The sequence below is a fragment of the Micrasema longulum genome, unplaced genomic scaffold (assembly GCF_059751315.1).
Source record: "Micrasema longulum isolate JH-2025_06_02 unplaced genomic scaffold, ASM5975131v1 h1tg000493l, whole genome shotgun sequence".
In the NCBI taxonomy this organism is placed as follows: domain Eukaryota; kingdom Metazoa; phylum Arthropoda; class Insecta; order Trichoptera; family Brachycentridae; genus Micrasema; species Micrasema longulum.
Genome location: NW_028277690.1, coordinates 101,599 through 117,763, shown reverse-complemented (window position 1 = coordinate 117,763; position 16,165 = coordinate 101,599). Strand labels below are relative to the sequence as shown.

General features: G+C 34.6%; 1 protein-coding gene across 2 annotated transcripts in view; it reads left to right on the top strand.

The window, feature by feature from the left end:
• LOC148281142 (uncharacterized) overlaps positions 1-14,926 on the top strand; it is a 37,175-nt gene extending 22,249 nt beyond the window's left edge. For both annotated transcript variants that reach the window (XM_088227198.1, XM_088227197.1), the window contains 3 exons: positions 379-468; positions 3,694-3,832; positions 4,853-14,926. In XM_088227198.1, coding sequence (XP_088083324.1) covers positions 379-468; positions 3,694-3,823 — 220 coding nt within the window. In that variant the 3' untranslated portion in view covers positions 3,824-3,832; positions 4,853-14,926. The remainder of the gene's footprint in view (positions 1-378; positions 469-3,693; positions 3,833-4,852) is intronic.
• The last annotated feature ends 1,239 nt before the right edge of the window (positions 14,927-16,165 follow it).

The following is a 16,165-nucleotide window of genomic DNA, read 5'->3' as shown; positions in this document are numbered from 1 at the left end:
ACATATTACAACAGAGATGAAGAACATTTTAGAGAAGGTAATATAGAAGTCTAGGCATCTACAGGGCTTATTTACATTGCAGGGCTGTTGTAATATGTTAATATTAACATCTCCCCTGCGAGTTGAATCCAGTCCTTGTCTTCAAATTTTGGACAAATTCAAAATATTGTTTATAAACTAAAATATCAACTTAAGCTTTCTCATTATATCTGAAATCTCGCTATTTCTGTGATCGTTATGACCAAATTTTACTGTATTATAAATTGACAGATTAATTTTAAGCATGCGTTCCAATCTAGGGGGAAAAAAACAGGCTCCTACAATTACATATTTAAATTCAAAATGTTCCTCGTATTCATTTGCAATTCCTTTTCGCAGACGTTCCGAAAGCGGTTCAGCTTCGTCTCGCTCCTCATCCAGCAGCTCCACCAGTTCGGATTCCAGCTCAGGAAAGACACCCCGCAACAGGTAACACCAACATTGTATGTCGACAACATAATAAGAAAAAATATAGTAAAGGGGGCAAGTTTAGTATTTTTGAAATAACTGTATTGTATTTTTTAAATCTCTCATTTAATAACTCTTTTTTAAAAACAAAAATTTTATTAGGATTTTTTTAAAGCTTACCGTGAGGAATGTTCCTCTAAAGTTTCGCGGTCTGGCCCTGAAAAACTGTGTATACAAATACAGTGAAACCTCTGTCTATCGTTCCTCGAATAATCGTTTTCCTGGATGTGTCGTTAATTTCTTCCAACTCCGAAATAATTTCATATAAAACATACAAAAATTGATCGCATCGATCGTTTCTCTATCCATCATTTAACAGCATTCATCGTTTGAATTACGATGCGTATTTGACATATTTTAATATTTTGCGTATGTTCTAATGCGCAGAACGTTTGAAAGAGAAAGAAAGATACAATGACAATTAGAACAAGTTAAAGTTTCTGAAGATGATTGGCTAAGACTTGATACACAGACGAATTTCAACAATTTTGTCACATTTGACGACAATATCCCAACGTGTGGGATGGAAACTATCGAAAGCTCTAGTGACGCGAGGTTGAAGGAGACAGCTGAAGAGGTCGATATTGATGAAGAGGAGCCGCCGCCTGTACTTTCATTTTCAGAAGCATGCACTATCTTCGAAAGATTAAAAACATTCTACTACTCACATTCAATAACTGATGCCGAAAAAAATATTATTTGCAAAGCCGAAAATATAATGTTGACTTACAAGAATAAAACAGTAAAAAAACAAACGTCGATGAAAGATTATTTCCAATGCAATAAACTTCAATATTTTTTTTGTTTTTTTCTGCTTTCTAATTTTATTTAAATACATTTATTTACACCTGAAACTTTGAACCTGCCAATGGTAATACAGATTGCCAGGGCGGTATCTTTACCCGATCTTATCTCCTTGTGTATTGACCTCTTATTCCCGCATTCATGGTTTATTTCAATAATTTCCTTTAAAAACGATAGATAGAGGTTTCACTTTATTTAGTAACCATAAATATTTTAACGTAATACAAAAATTTGCATTCTTCGTCACTCTTATTTACATACAGTAGAACTTGGTTGTAACGAGGAAGACGGGATCGACTGAATTTGCCCGTTATAAGCATTACTCGTTGTACCAGAGAAAGATTTTTAAATTAAATGGAAAATATTATAATGTATGAAGCCTATGTAAAAACTAAAATATGTTATATGCAACAACTATGGGGAACAGGATATCAAAATGACATTAACAGACTACAAAGACAACAAAATAAAATATTAAAGTTAGTAAATGACCTTCCCCATCTAACTGCAACTAGAGAACTTTTTAAACGAACTAAGCAATTAAATATAAGTGAACTCTTTCAACTAGAATCGTTAAAATTTATCCATAAATTAGCCACTGATGTAATTGTATACGAAGGACTTGTAAAAAATTGTAGTAAACATGGACATAATACGAGAATATCAGAAAAATATCATAAACAACTTTCTAAAACAAGACAAAGACAGTCGAGACTAATAAACCAGGGACTGAAATTATACAATAAACTACCAGACAAAACTAAACAAAAGACTCAGACAAACTTTTCAAAAGATGTAAAAAATATTACTTTGAACAACAGAGTATGAATAAAAAATGTATTTATTATTTTTGTAAGATGAATGTAATAATCTGTAAGGTTCAATAAATAAATTTTCAAATGAAATTTAAAAAAATAGGAAATCTGATCGCTATTGCATATAATAAATGCTTACCAGCATACCAGTTTCTAAATTTCAATTTCAGAAAAATAAACATTCGTATTTATTTGTTCACGATGTTGAAAATGTGATATGATAGAGAAAACTTTCTACACACTTCTACATATTTTGGCGTCTCCCATGTTCACCACGCATTGACCATAGAACATTGTAAATACCCCCGAAACAAGGATGTCATTCGTAAACTACAAAAGAAGTTGTAAATCGTAATGAGGTGCCGAGCCTGGGCTTACTAAGTTCACAAAGCTCGGATTTTTTACACGCAATTTCAACCATATGTGTGATACTTTGTCAATGCTGTCGGCGAAAACATCAATTAGGTACTTGGACACTAACATAGTATCATAAACGTAAATCGATTCGTCCCAGCGACATCGGTAATCAGTTAGTCCCCCATTTGGATTTTATTACTTAGATTCACCTGTTTATCTGAGAGAGCTCATCCAACCTCTTCCACAACACGGACTATCTCTTCGTTCTAGTAATGAGAGAACCCTTTTAATACCCTGTCATCGCTCTAATTTTCTTGCCTCCTCTTTCACAGTAGTAGCCGCTCGATTGTGGAATAATCTACCCACTAATGTTAGAGACGCCCCTTCTTTATTTACATTTAAGTCAAGATTGAAATGTCACTATCTAAATATTTCAATTGTTCCTTTATCCTTCTTCTTTCCTTCCCATCCCCTCTCCTCTCTTCATAGTATAGTGTTATTTTTTTTTTTATTTGTTTATTTTTCCATACATATATTATTTACATAGAAATATAATTACAAAAATACACTTGAGAAAAATACATTTTAAAATTAAGCTACGACATGAATTGGAAAAAATGCCCACAAAGACTACAGCGTCTGAGCGTGGGCTATTGCTTTTGTAATTATTAAAAAGTTTATGGCACATATATATGGTATGACATGACCATGAAAAGAAAAATAAAAGAAAAGCCAACCTATTTATTTTTGTTAATCTTTGCTTTTAATTTTTGTATAGAATTGTAAGATTCAATATGTCCATGTATTTAGAATTTTCTCAAACTGAACGGCTTGGGTAGGTAGGAAGAAATTGCCTTTAGGCAATATGCCCGCCCTTATATGTATATTTATTGTATATGTATATAAAGTGTCAAATAAATTCTTATTTTAAAAAATGATGTTTTTAAACGATTGAAGAGTTTTCGCTCAACTGTCGACAATATTTTTGTTCGGTATGTCCGAGAAGAAGCTCGTTATAAAAGTGAATTAATGTATGGAGAAAACCGCTAACTAAAATGTCAACTAATGTTTCCTCATTATATCCGAGGTCTTGCTATTTCCGTGATCGATTTCCTCCATTTCCTTGCATGAAATTCAAACCCAATTTCTGTCGGCGCTTGACTGCTGCCTCCTTGTCGGACCCGCCATAAGATTGTTTCTACCTCCGCAGGTACGACGACTTCAACCTGAACAGCGAGCGCGAGCATTCCCCTCCCAGCACGGGGCGTCGGAGGGGCGCGCGCGAGGAACGTCGCCGCGCCTCCCACAGCAGAAAGGATCGCCGACGGCACCGCCGGTGAAGAGGCGAGGTTATTATTATTCAGCAATGTTTGAGTATGTCCAAATGCTTGCAGACTGGCTGGACTTTCCCCCCAGGGAGTTGTTCATATTTAAATTTATTTCAATGGAGAGGGAAAACGTTTTCGAGAAGGGAATATGGAAGTCTAGGCATTTACAGGGCTTATGAACTGTCATTGGCTGGTTTAAGTGGCCACTTTACACACTGTGTAACATTCACCATTCTGCCCATGTTTGAACATCCACATTTCCTCAACTCTTCCATCTGTTGACTTTTGTGAAGTAAAAGAGCTGAAACCTTTATCACGTGGGTGAGATTCATCCGGCTGAACCAATTCATCATTCATCATCAGAAAACGATTTTCTAATTTTTATACTTCTTCTTTTACCAGTTAGTTAATTCGACAATGTTTTCAGTATGTCCAAATGTTTGCAGACTGGCTGGATTTCTTCCCTAGGGAGTTTTTTAGATCTAAATTTGTTGCAACAGAGAGGGAAAACATTTTTGAGAAGCGCTCTAGGCATCTACAGGGTTTATGACCTGTCATTGGCTGGTTTAAGTGGCCACTTCGTTCACCATTCGGCCTATGTTTAAACATCCACATTTAATCGACTCTTCCATCTGTTGACTTTTGTGAAGTAAAAGAGCTGAAACCTTTATCACGTGGGTGAGATTCATCCGGCTGAACCAAATCACCTACTAGGCAACGCCTGAAAGCAATTTTCCAATTTTTATACTTCTTCTTTTACCAGGTGGTAATTCAACAATGTTTGAGTATGTCCAAATGCTTGCAGACCGGCTGGATTTTCTCCCTAGGGAGCTGTTCATATTTAAATTTATTTCAACACATATTCCCTTCTCAAAAACGTTTTCCCTCTCTGTTGAAGTAAATTTATTATTATTCATTCAAAACATCAAGTACAAGAATAAGTGCACTTTGCCGACTCCCTAGCTAAGTCACACTAAATCTAAACAAAAAAAAAACACTGTATGTGAGAATTTCTGACAATAATTGTTTTTTTTTTTGCAGGAGCTATCAATGAGAGTTTCCATCTTCAGTCTAATCTTATGGAGAACGAAGACACAACAGAAAGACAATGAAACATTACAAATGGTTTTTAATTCCTAGTTGAATGAATGTATTTTAATCTGTCGGTTTATAAATTACGTGTACATTTTTATAATATATAACTATTTTGCCATTTTTCTTATCACTGCTGTTTCCACTGCAAAATGAAATATTTTACTACATTTTGTAGAAAAAAATTAACTTTATGGCTGTGCAAAATTGTATATTTTTAATGATGGGATGCGTCAGATCTCGTATCATCTTTTTTGTTTGCTCCTGTCGATTTGATTTGTTCCGACGTTGTCGCTGGAGCCATCCTCAGGGTGAACTAAGTGTTTGCGCACTAGTAATTTGCACCGCGTCGCAGTCGGCAGCAGGTAGATGTTCGGTGTCACCTTTGACGTGTGTCGTGCCAGTCTTTTGTCCTGAAAAAATCACACGCTCTGCAGATATTCATTTTATTTTGCAGTGGAAACGACAATACATGTATTGGCTATTCAAATTTCAAATCAACCCTTCAATGCCTAATTTTTAAAATTCTAACCAAAAACGTATTTTTATGTATGTTTTTTTTATGCAAATACTGGAAAAATTTATGAAAAAAAAGTTCTTTTTTTTTCAGTTTTAATTTCATATTTTAGTTTATGGGGACAATATGCTACATCGGAGATTAAAAGGTTAAAAAATACAAGAATGTAAGGAAAACAAGATATAACGATTCTTATCTTTTTATATATTATTAATATTATTATTATTATTATAAATAATAATACACTAGCAGCAATTAAGCTGATGCGTGCATATCAAGTGTACATGGTTATTAAACATTGTACATTGCTGTGTGCATCTAGTTAACATTCACTGAACTAGCACCGATCACTCTCTCCGGAAGGCCATTCCATTTCTCCACAACTCGGTTTGTCAGGAAGTTCTTCCCGGGGTTGGATGAGAAGGAGGCAGTGTTGAGTTTCAATGAATGACCTCTGAGATGGCGGTTTTCGTTCATAGTGAACATTGATTTCAACTTGAGTACATTATATTGCTCAGTTAAGATCGAGTCACCACGCTGCCTCCGCTCTTCCAGTGAACTTAACCCGAGCTCCCTTAAGCAGTCCTCGTAGGATTTATTTCTTAGAGAAACTACCACTTTAGTTGCTCTTCTCTGGACTTTCTCCGACACCTCTTATGTCTTTTTTTAAATAGGGACTCCAGATTTGGTAGGCATACTCCAGGAGTGGACAAACATATATAATAATAAAATTTGCGGAAACATTTATAACTTTAACTTATAACAAAAAAATCATGAACAATATTTTGAGTTTGTCCAAATTTTTGTAGACAAGGACTGGATTCAACTCTCTAGGGAGCTGACAACATATTACAACAGAGATGAAGAACATTTCATAGAAGGTAATATAGAAGTCTAGGCATCTACAGGGCTTATGACCTGTCAATGGCTGGTTTAAGTGGCCACTTTACACACTGTGTAACATTCACCATTCTGCCCATATTTGAACATCTATATTCCTTCAATACTTTCATCTGTTGATGTTTGTGAAGTTAAAGAGCTGAAACCTTTATTTATGCGGGTGAGATTCATTTAATTGAATTATTTCACATACAAACTCGGCAACGTCTGAAAATGTTATTTTTTCAATTTCTATACTTCTTCATGGACCAGGTGGTTTTTTCAACAATATTTTGAGTTTGTTCAATTTTTTTTCAGTTCTTCAGGTTTCAGCTCTTTAACTTCACAAACATCAACAGATGAAAGAATTGAAGGAATATAGATGTTCAAATATAGGCAGAATGGTGAATGTTACAGTGTGTAAAGTGGCCACTTAAACCAGCCATTGACAGGCCATAAGCCCTGTAGATGCCTAGACTTCTATATTACCTTCTCTTAAATGTTCTTCATCTCTGTTGTAATGTGTTAAAAAAATCATCCTTTGAACTTGAACTAAATTACACTTTTGACAGAATACGTGCAACTGACTTTTTTTTTCAAATTTTATGGAGAAAATTTACCCTGGTAGCGAGTTTAAAAATAAATTATAATGGCCAGGATGTATACAATATAATAAACTGGTCGCCGAGTGATAAACATGTTTGTAGCAGATCGTCTACATTGGGCATTGTAGGGTTGAGGGTCTGATCGTTGAAGACCAGGGCCCCGATTACAGTGGGAAGTTGACAGAGTTATCTTCGACTGTCTATAGAAAAATCTATATTTCATCGCGTTGGGGAAACAAGATTCTATGTGGATTCATAATTTTTTTGAGACACGAAAGTTTGAAATGAAGACATTATTTTATCTGATTCTTTTCATTAATATTTTCTGTATAAACTCAGTAACATTTAAGAATTGATTTTGTTTTTCTTAAAAATTTTGATGCAGATAAAACCAATATTCAAATATAAACATAATAAAAGTAAAAAATCTAGGAGTACTAATGGATGAACATCTCTGCTGGCGAGCTTATACAAATGAATTAAGCCGCAAAATGTTTTTCAGTCTACACTTCACTTAGAGGGTTGCAAAAATTCTTACCCATTAATACTAAATGCTTTACTACCACCCATTCTAGATTATGCTGATGTTTCCATGACTGATTTAAGCTGTGAGCAACTCAGTAAACTTGAACGACTTCAGAATACATGCATGGGGTTTATTTTTGGTCTCGGGAAATATGACCACATTTTTTATTATCGTAGGCAACTGAAATGGCTTAAAATTAGACAGGGGAGAGACTATCACTCCCTCTCACTTCTGTTCAATGTACTTCATAATCCTAACGCTCCTATATACCTGCGTGAAAAATTTTAACGCTTATCAGTTCATGGTTTACCTCTTCGTTCTAATTCTCAAGGCACTCTCCTAGTACCCATCCACAATTCCTCTTTCTTCTCTAACTCGTATATGCCATGCAGCTCGACTGTGGGATCATCTCCCATCCACCATCAAAGATGTTACTACAGTATCTTTGTTTAAATCATGTCTGAAGAAACATCTCCTTTCTCTTCCTTAATCTCTCCTCCTTTCCTCTTTTTCCCTTTTCCTGTTGAGTAATAGTTTTGATTTAAGGTAATTTATAAACAAATAATTTCATTTCTATTTTTGTATATCTTTTGCTTTTTAATCTTTATTTTCTATTGAATATGATCTGTAACTTGAATTATAAAAATAAAACTATTGTTTTATTGGTTGGTTGGAAGAAATTGCCATTTGGCAATAAGCCCGCCAATGGACAAATAACATTTATGTACAAAAAGTTAAATAAATAAATAAAAGTTCAATAGAAAAAAACATATTTTGTTAGATAGAATCTTGTTTCCCCAACGCGACGATTGATTTGTGTATAAAAAAAGAGTATATTTGCATGAATATTTAAAGTATCTTCATCGATAATGTATAATAGAACATTTTAAAATAAAAAATGTATGCATATCCTGGTTTTTGTACAAAAAACTTAATTTTACTTGTCGGCCTCGTGGTGTAATGGTAAGGGTGTTTTTACACTAGAAATTTCATAGTCCGTAAGACTGATCACCTCACCTTCATGTAACAAAAATGATCAAGATACGCTGCGATTAGTGTACCAATGCAGTGCCCTATGTACCATTAGGTGCGGAAAGGGAATAATGATAAAATTGAAGATAAATGTGAACTTCCCATTGTTATCGGGACTCGGGGAAGATAATTGTGACTAGCAGAAAAATATCCCCCATTCCAAAATCGCATAGGCGATGTCCCGTGTCATTTTTGCATTTACGCAGTGTCATTTTCATAATTATAAGTGTCATTATAATAAATATTTCTCATTATTTTTAATGTATCGACTCATTTCGTACTTTCACAGCTAAACTTCCCATATAATCCCTCTACGAATGTGTGAACATATAAACTATCTACTTTACGTACATTAAAAAAAATATATCGACGCTGGAAAGGAAAAAGTTGCCAAGCGACATGTAGCAACTCTACAGAAGAGCCAATTGATGTTTTTTTTTTGTTTTAATTAATAAAAAATCTCGTACATGCATACTATTTTGGCTTAATTCCTACATACAGTAAAACCACCTTTTTACGTTTTTCAAGGGAGCAACAAAAAAGTGTAAAACTGAGGAAAACGCTCAAGTGAGGAAATGAAAAATGTATGGAAAAAATAGGAATTACAAAAAAGTAAAATTGATTTGCTACACTATAGTGTACATATACTTCTAGAAAAATTGTAAAAATGGTGATTAGTGGAAATAGTGAATATTTTTATTTTTTTTACCTATTTTCAATTATTTCACTAAAAATATTTTATATTTTTTCAAACAATATTATGTAATCTGTTTTTTTTTTTATTTAAAAACAGCATGTTAAAATTATTATGTGTAAATAAAAAAAACAAAATAGAATTTTGAATTTGCATAAAATAACAAAATAATTTTTCCCCTAAATGTTGGGAAATTTTATTTATGCTGTATCACTTTTTTCTATGGCATCACTAAAAACAACTGTCATGTAGATCGCGGAAAAAATGTTTCCACTTTTATGACAACTTTTTAAACCATCTTTTTTATAACTTTAAATATTACTATAGTTATGTTTTAAACATCGCAATTTAATGATATTAAAACTTTATTGTTTCCAAACGTTTGTCAACTGCGTATCATGATTTGTACAAGTCAATATGACGTTTTTGTTCAAATGAAAACTAAGGCTAACCTTAAAGGAAGACACTTAAACAAAAAGGTCAATTACTCTGCATCTGCTTTGAATTTCGGTTAAGACAATAATGTATCCTTTATTAGTTGTTTAGCTGTTTTTATTCTTCATTCGCGTAGCACACGCGGTGGCGCGCGGGCCGCGGCACCATTATTACGACATAATTTTGTCTTTTTTGACACATCGAATGAACTCTGAAAATTTTTAAGGGTGATGAAAAATGTAAAAAACGTTAATTGGGGGGAATATTTGTATGAGAATGTATGAAAAAAAATGAGTCCTGAACATTTCGGTGTAAAAAAAAGCGGGAAAACGTAAAAACAAGGTTTTACTGTAATTTAAATGTAAATTTAAAATATGATATTTTTTATTAAATAAAAAAAACTTTTGCTTGGTAACTTTTTCCGAGGAGGTTTTATGTATGTATTTGTCAAACATGGATGTTTTTTTTTGAGTAAATATTTTCTAAGAACGGCCATAAGAATGTCCATTTTAATTGCGTAAATCCAATTTCAATGAGGGAACATCGGGAGCTTATATATGTCGCACGTATTTAGGTACGCAGAATTATGTCTTTGGCGTGTTTGAATATCATCAACAACAACAACAAACCATCACGCCGTTTCGCCGTAAGGGTAGGCAGAGAGGATCGAACGCCACGTCCCTCTATCTTTGCATACATATCTCGCTTCCTCTACATTCACATCCTTAAAGCAATTTTTTTTATTCATTTATTTTTCCATACATATATTATTTACATAGAAATATAATTACAAAAATACACTTAAGAAAAATACATCTTAAAATTAATCTATGACATAAATTGGAAAAAATGCCCACAAAGACTACAGCGTCTGAGCGTGGGCGATTGCTTTTTTAATTATTAAAGAGTTTATGGCACATATATATGGTATGACATGACCATGAAAATAAAAGAAAAACCAAATTAACATATGCTGAAATTACAAAAATATGATTTATTTTTAATTTTAATTTTTTTTTAAAGAACGTGTCTATCTGCTCCTTCCATGCTAATCCAAGACCTCAAACCTACTTTAAACTTTACCAGTGATTTAATGTTTTGTAGTTCCTTAGTTAGAAGATTGAAGGATCTTGGACCAACATGTAAGGAATGCCTCTGTGTGAACTTAGTTCTGCATCCTGGAACTGACAGTACACTATCGCATCTATTACTAATTCTATTAACTATTAACAATTCCCTATTCAAGTAAACAATAACCTAATAGAGCCAACCGCACGGAGAAAAACTACGATTATTGACTACGAAGTAAGCTACAGATTGCAGCAATATCGCCGGGCCGTAAGTACTTGCGTTGAGAACTGCGAGCGCTAACCGAAACCGTAATTTACGCGTTTGTTGTTTAGCTAAAAACCAAACCAAAAATTTGGAACGCTTTTCTATGCAATAAAGCCTAAGGGCTTCTCTACAGAGTTATTGCTTGAGATGGAACCATTCTTAGAACAATTTTTACTCAAGTATCTAATATACATACATATTGTCTATTCCTATGTAATTTAGTTATGAAAGTACAATTAACTTGTGTATCACACCTCTTTCACTCATATTACACTGTAAGCCTATTGAATTTTATTTTTCCTATTCTGTGTCCAATTCCATTTTATAGATTTACTAAAAAGCTCAATTATTTTGTTTAAACTAATAGTTTTTACATTATTTATAAATGTGCATAGACCACTTTAACTTTTGATTTTCACGTCGACCCGTTTCGAGGTCAGAGAGTGAGAGATGTCTTAAGATAATTCGTACAAAATTGAATAATATATACAAAATCAAATCTGTCCAAGTATATGTTACTAAAAATTTATATGTTTGTTTTTATTAAAATCATTTTTGTTGTGAGTGCCAGCATTGTTTTGACACGCCTCATATGTATGTAGGTACTCAAAATTAATAACAAATCTCCTTTGTTCATAACACTTTTGTAGTGCTACGACGCAAATCCCAATCGTTAAAGGAGATCAGTCAGATTGGGCTAATTTTTATTTTGCCGGCTAACAAATAAACGCATTATTTAAATAGAACTCGGCATTATAAACATTTTTTATTAATATACAGTAAAACCTCGTTTTTCCGCTTTTTACACCGAAATATTTAGGTCCCATTTATTTCCATACATTCTTATTCAATTTTCCCCCAATGTTTTTTACGATTTTCATAACCCCGGTTTTACGTCAATTTTTTTTCATAACTCATTCGATCTGTCAAAAGACGAGCCGCGCGCCGCCGCGTGAATGGAGAATAAAATCAAGATAAATAAAAAAATGTGTAAAATATTGTCTCAAACTAAATTCAAAGTAGGTGCAGTGTAATTGACAATTTTGTTTAAGTGTCTAATTTTGACGTTTTACTAAATGGTGACATGCAGTTGACGCATATTTAGAAAGAGTAAAGTCTTTACATCAATAAATTACGATGCAGAAAGTTGGCGGCCTCCGTGGTGTAGTGGTCAAGACGCTTGACTCACGCACAGAAGGTTCCGGGTTCGATTCCCGGTGAGAACACAAAAATTAAAAATGTAATTTTTCTCAAGCCTGGGTGCTCTGTGATGTAATTCACCACTGTAATTAGGCCTCCTGGCCTGTTGTGGTGCAAAAAAATTTTTTTTTTAAATAAAAAAATGGCAATATAAATATTATTTGATGTTATACACACATAATGTGTAAAAGAGATAAGAGTTTAAACAGTCTGCGATGTAAATGACAGTTGAAAATTTGTGGTGCCATACTAAAAAAAGTGATACCATATCAATAAAATTTCCCAATATTTAGGGAACAAATCGTTTTAGGCATTTTATGCTAATTAAATTTTTTCATAATGATGTACCTACCCAAAACTTGAAGGTGGGGTATCGGTAGTATATCTTAATAATCGCTGGAGGGAATTTATCTTCAACTATACCGTCAAGGTGAAGGTATGACGTCTTTATCTCACCATCATGATCGAGGCCCTGATCTAACAAATATATCTACTAATCTTTCAGCAGGAATGGCAGGAGCAATAATAGTGCGCAATAGCTTGTCTGCCTGTGGAAGCTTTATCTGTGCCTGTATCTGTATACACATTATGTGTTCGTAAACGGACACGCCGGGATGCCGGGACTGGATTCGCCCTCCAAGTAAATAGAGATCCCCTTTAGAATAGATGTTTTAAGATTCAATATTATCATGCAGACTTTACTTAGAACTTTATTCTAATAATAAAAAGGGTTTATTTTGTTACTCTATTATAATATTAAATTTCATTTAGATAGCCGGCACTTTCAAAATTAGCTCAAAAATGTTTGGAGGCTGGGTGATCTCCCTTGTTAAATAACATTTTGTATGGTAATGTGTATTTTGTTTAAGAAAATAAATGTGGGATTGCGACAACCAACTTAAGATATAAGATTTGGTTTTTAAATGCTCCAAAAAAATGTGATTTTACAAATGTGTGTATTTTTTTTTTTTTACTGAAGTGCAGGATTGATCACCTTGTCTTCACGTTACTTTTGATCAAGGTGCACCAACACAACGCAGTGCCCTACGCACCATAAATAAAATATAACCTAATTTTAAATCAGATTCGGTAGATTTAAGACTCGATGCATTGATAAATATTCTTAGGCCATGTACAATTTGATAATCCCTAAAAATATTGTAAAATGTTATTTTTGGTTAATTTTTTAACACCGTGTAATACCGTATTAGCCCGAATATAACGCGACCTGTATACGCGAAGGAACTGATAGAAGAGTACTTTGACCTTATAAAGCTCAACCGAAGTCCAGTGAGGGTTATCACCAGAGCCCGCCCAGGGCACTGCAGATTGAACAAACACTGAGCTAGAAAGAACCTTTCTTAAACTTCTAGATGTAGGTTCTGCAGTGCAAATGAGGAAACACCTATACACATTCTATGTGAGTGTGATGCTTTGGATCATAAAAGGACCACTGGTTAAACCTAAGGATGTTAAAGAACTCGCCCCCTACCCGATAGCCCGATGCTTACGGATCTGGGCTTGGAGGGGGAGATTTGGCAAAATGAGAACTCTCGCCTTCCACACAGTAGTTATAATACGCATTGTTAAATTAATGTTCCAAATATTTTTCTAATTTCATTTTTGTACCGTGTTATTTCAAAACCGTATAAAAAGAAGTTCCTGTGTTTATGCATAGTAAAAAATGGCTTTTAAAAATACCGCAACTGAAAATAACAAATTCACTCGCAATACTTATGGAATTATTAAATTATAAGCCATACCAGCAATGTTTTCAGTGTCCAAATGACGTTGCCTAGTGAGGTGAATCGGTTCAGCCAGATGAATCTCACCCAGGTGTTAATGGTTTCAGCTCTTGACAAAAGTTGTTTTTTAAACATGGGCAGAATGGCAAAAGTTACACAGTGTGCAAAGTGACCACTTAAACCCTAGACTTCCATATTCCTTTCTCAAAATTTTTTTCCCTCTCTGTTGTAATAAATTTAAATATAAGTTGTACGTAAAAAAAATGTGACATCTTATTTTATCATCTTACTGTATTTTGAATTTCGTATTTTAAAAATTAATACTTCCCTGCAACACGTAATATGTATGAGAATTGAGGCCTAATATCAAAGACGGCCAAACGATTCCATGCCTATTTTCGAGAAAATTCATTTCGAAAATCTGTAATAGCTCTTTTTGAAATATTTACAAAAAATATTTTATCTGATAATATTCGGTGCCATTCCCCCTTTGAACAATTAACCTAAAGGTTAACATAACAAAAAATGCTATTTTTATTAAGTCTTATGCAGTTGGCCGCTTTTGATACTATTTTTGGTCTTTGGCCATCTTTGATACTGAGGGCCGCAATTGCTTTTAATAATTTTTAAGAAAATATAAATGATGTAAATATGAAAATGATGTTTCCCGTCAATTAAATGTCTCACCCTACAATTTACACGTATGCATATTGTTATTGATTGTATGAATTAGTATAAATTATTTTGAAATTTCATTTAATTTTCTCCTTGCTCAAGCTACCTTAGAGCTTGTCCAGAAAGGGTGAATTCGCCGCGATTCTCTCGTCCGTAATACGTAATCGCGAATCAAGTGCGAGTCGAGAGTCTGGCGAAGTGCACGCGATTTACGCGCGTATTCGCCCCTTCTGGCGAAGTGCACGCGATTTACGCGCGTATCCGCCCCTTCTGGACAAGCTCTTAATCGTTAGAACTCTGTTGGCAGGAGAGACCCTCCCCAAAATGGACGTCCTATGGTGAGAGTCACCTGCCTGAATAAATTATCATGAAATGAAAGACTTTCTTGTTTTTTTTTGTTTAGATAAATATTGATATTCAGTGTTTTTTAAAAATTATTTGTTAATAGACTATTAAACTAAGCCAATTTTTTTTTTGATTTGGACCTTGTTATGCAAAAAACGTCTAACTCTCAAAATATTAAAAATGAGTTTGATGCTGATTTCGATAGCATACTAGGATAGGAGAAATATCTAACCCACATTACGGCTATCACTATTATGACGGCTCTTAAATAATAACACGGTTTTCATTAGTAATTAAATAGTTTATTTATCAATTATCGCTTAATTCACACTTATCGGACTTTGCACAATTCTCTCTCGATACCAAGCTTTCTATCCTCCCCTAGCAATTCGTAGTGGCGTCACCCCAGCCCTTAGTAACACCTGACATCTAGTGGTCGATTATGTAAGCTTAGACCCCGGCGCCAAATTCGAATTCTTTGGCGTCATGGGTCGTAACACTCTCCCACCCTAGAAATGCGTTGGGTCCTCCCAACGCTCGACCTTACCCTGATGTCTCACATCATTTACATTTTCAATCCAAATTTATTCCTGCAATAAAAATATTTTTGTTACAATACTACATGCAATAGCTCAATGGTGAGCATAAAATATATTGTGCCCAAACTCGTTTTTGGAGCACACTCAGCTTGACCCTCATGGAAGCTAAAACTCTAGCGGATACACCTGATTGGGTGTATACACTTACTCATGGCTCTACCCTCGTGGGAGCCTGCAATATACTGTGCCCAAACTCATTTTGGAACACACTTAGCTTGACCCTCGTGGAAGCTAAAACTCTAGTGGATACACCTGATTGGGTGCATACACTCACTCATGGCTCTACCCTCGTGGGAGCCTGCAATATACTGTGCCCAAACTCATTTTGGAGCACACTTAGCTTGACCCTCGTGGAAGCTAAAACTCTAGTGGATACACCTGATTGGGTGCATACACTCACTCTAGGCTCTACCCTCGTGGGAGCCTGAAACACACGGTGCCCAAACTCGTTTTGGTACACACTTTTAGCTTGACCCTCATGGAAGCTACACACTCTTAGCTTGACCCTCGTGGAAGCTAAACACTAGTGGATACACCTGGCTGGGTGTAAACACTCATTCTAGGCTCTACCCTCGTGGGAGCCTGAAATATACTGTGCCCAAACTCATTTTGGAGCACACTTAGCTTGACCCTCGTGGAAGCTAAAACTCTAGTGGATACACCTGATTGGGTGCA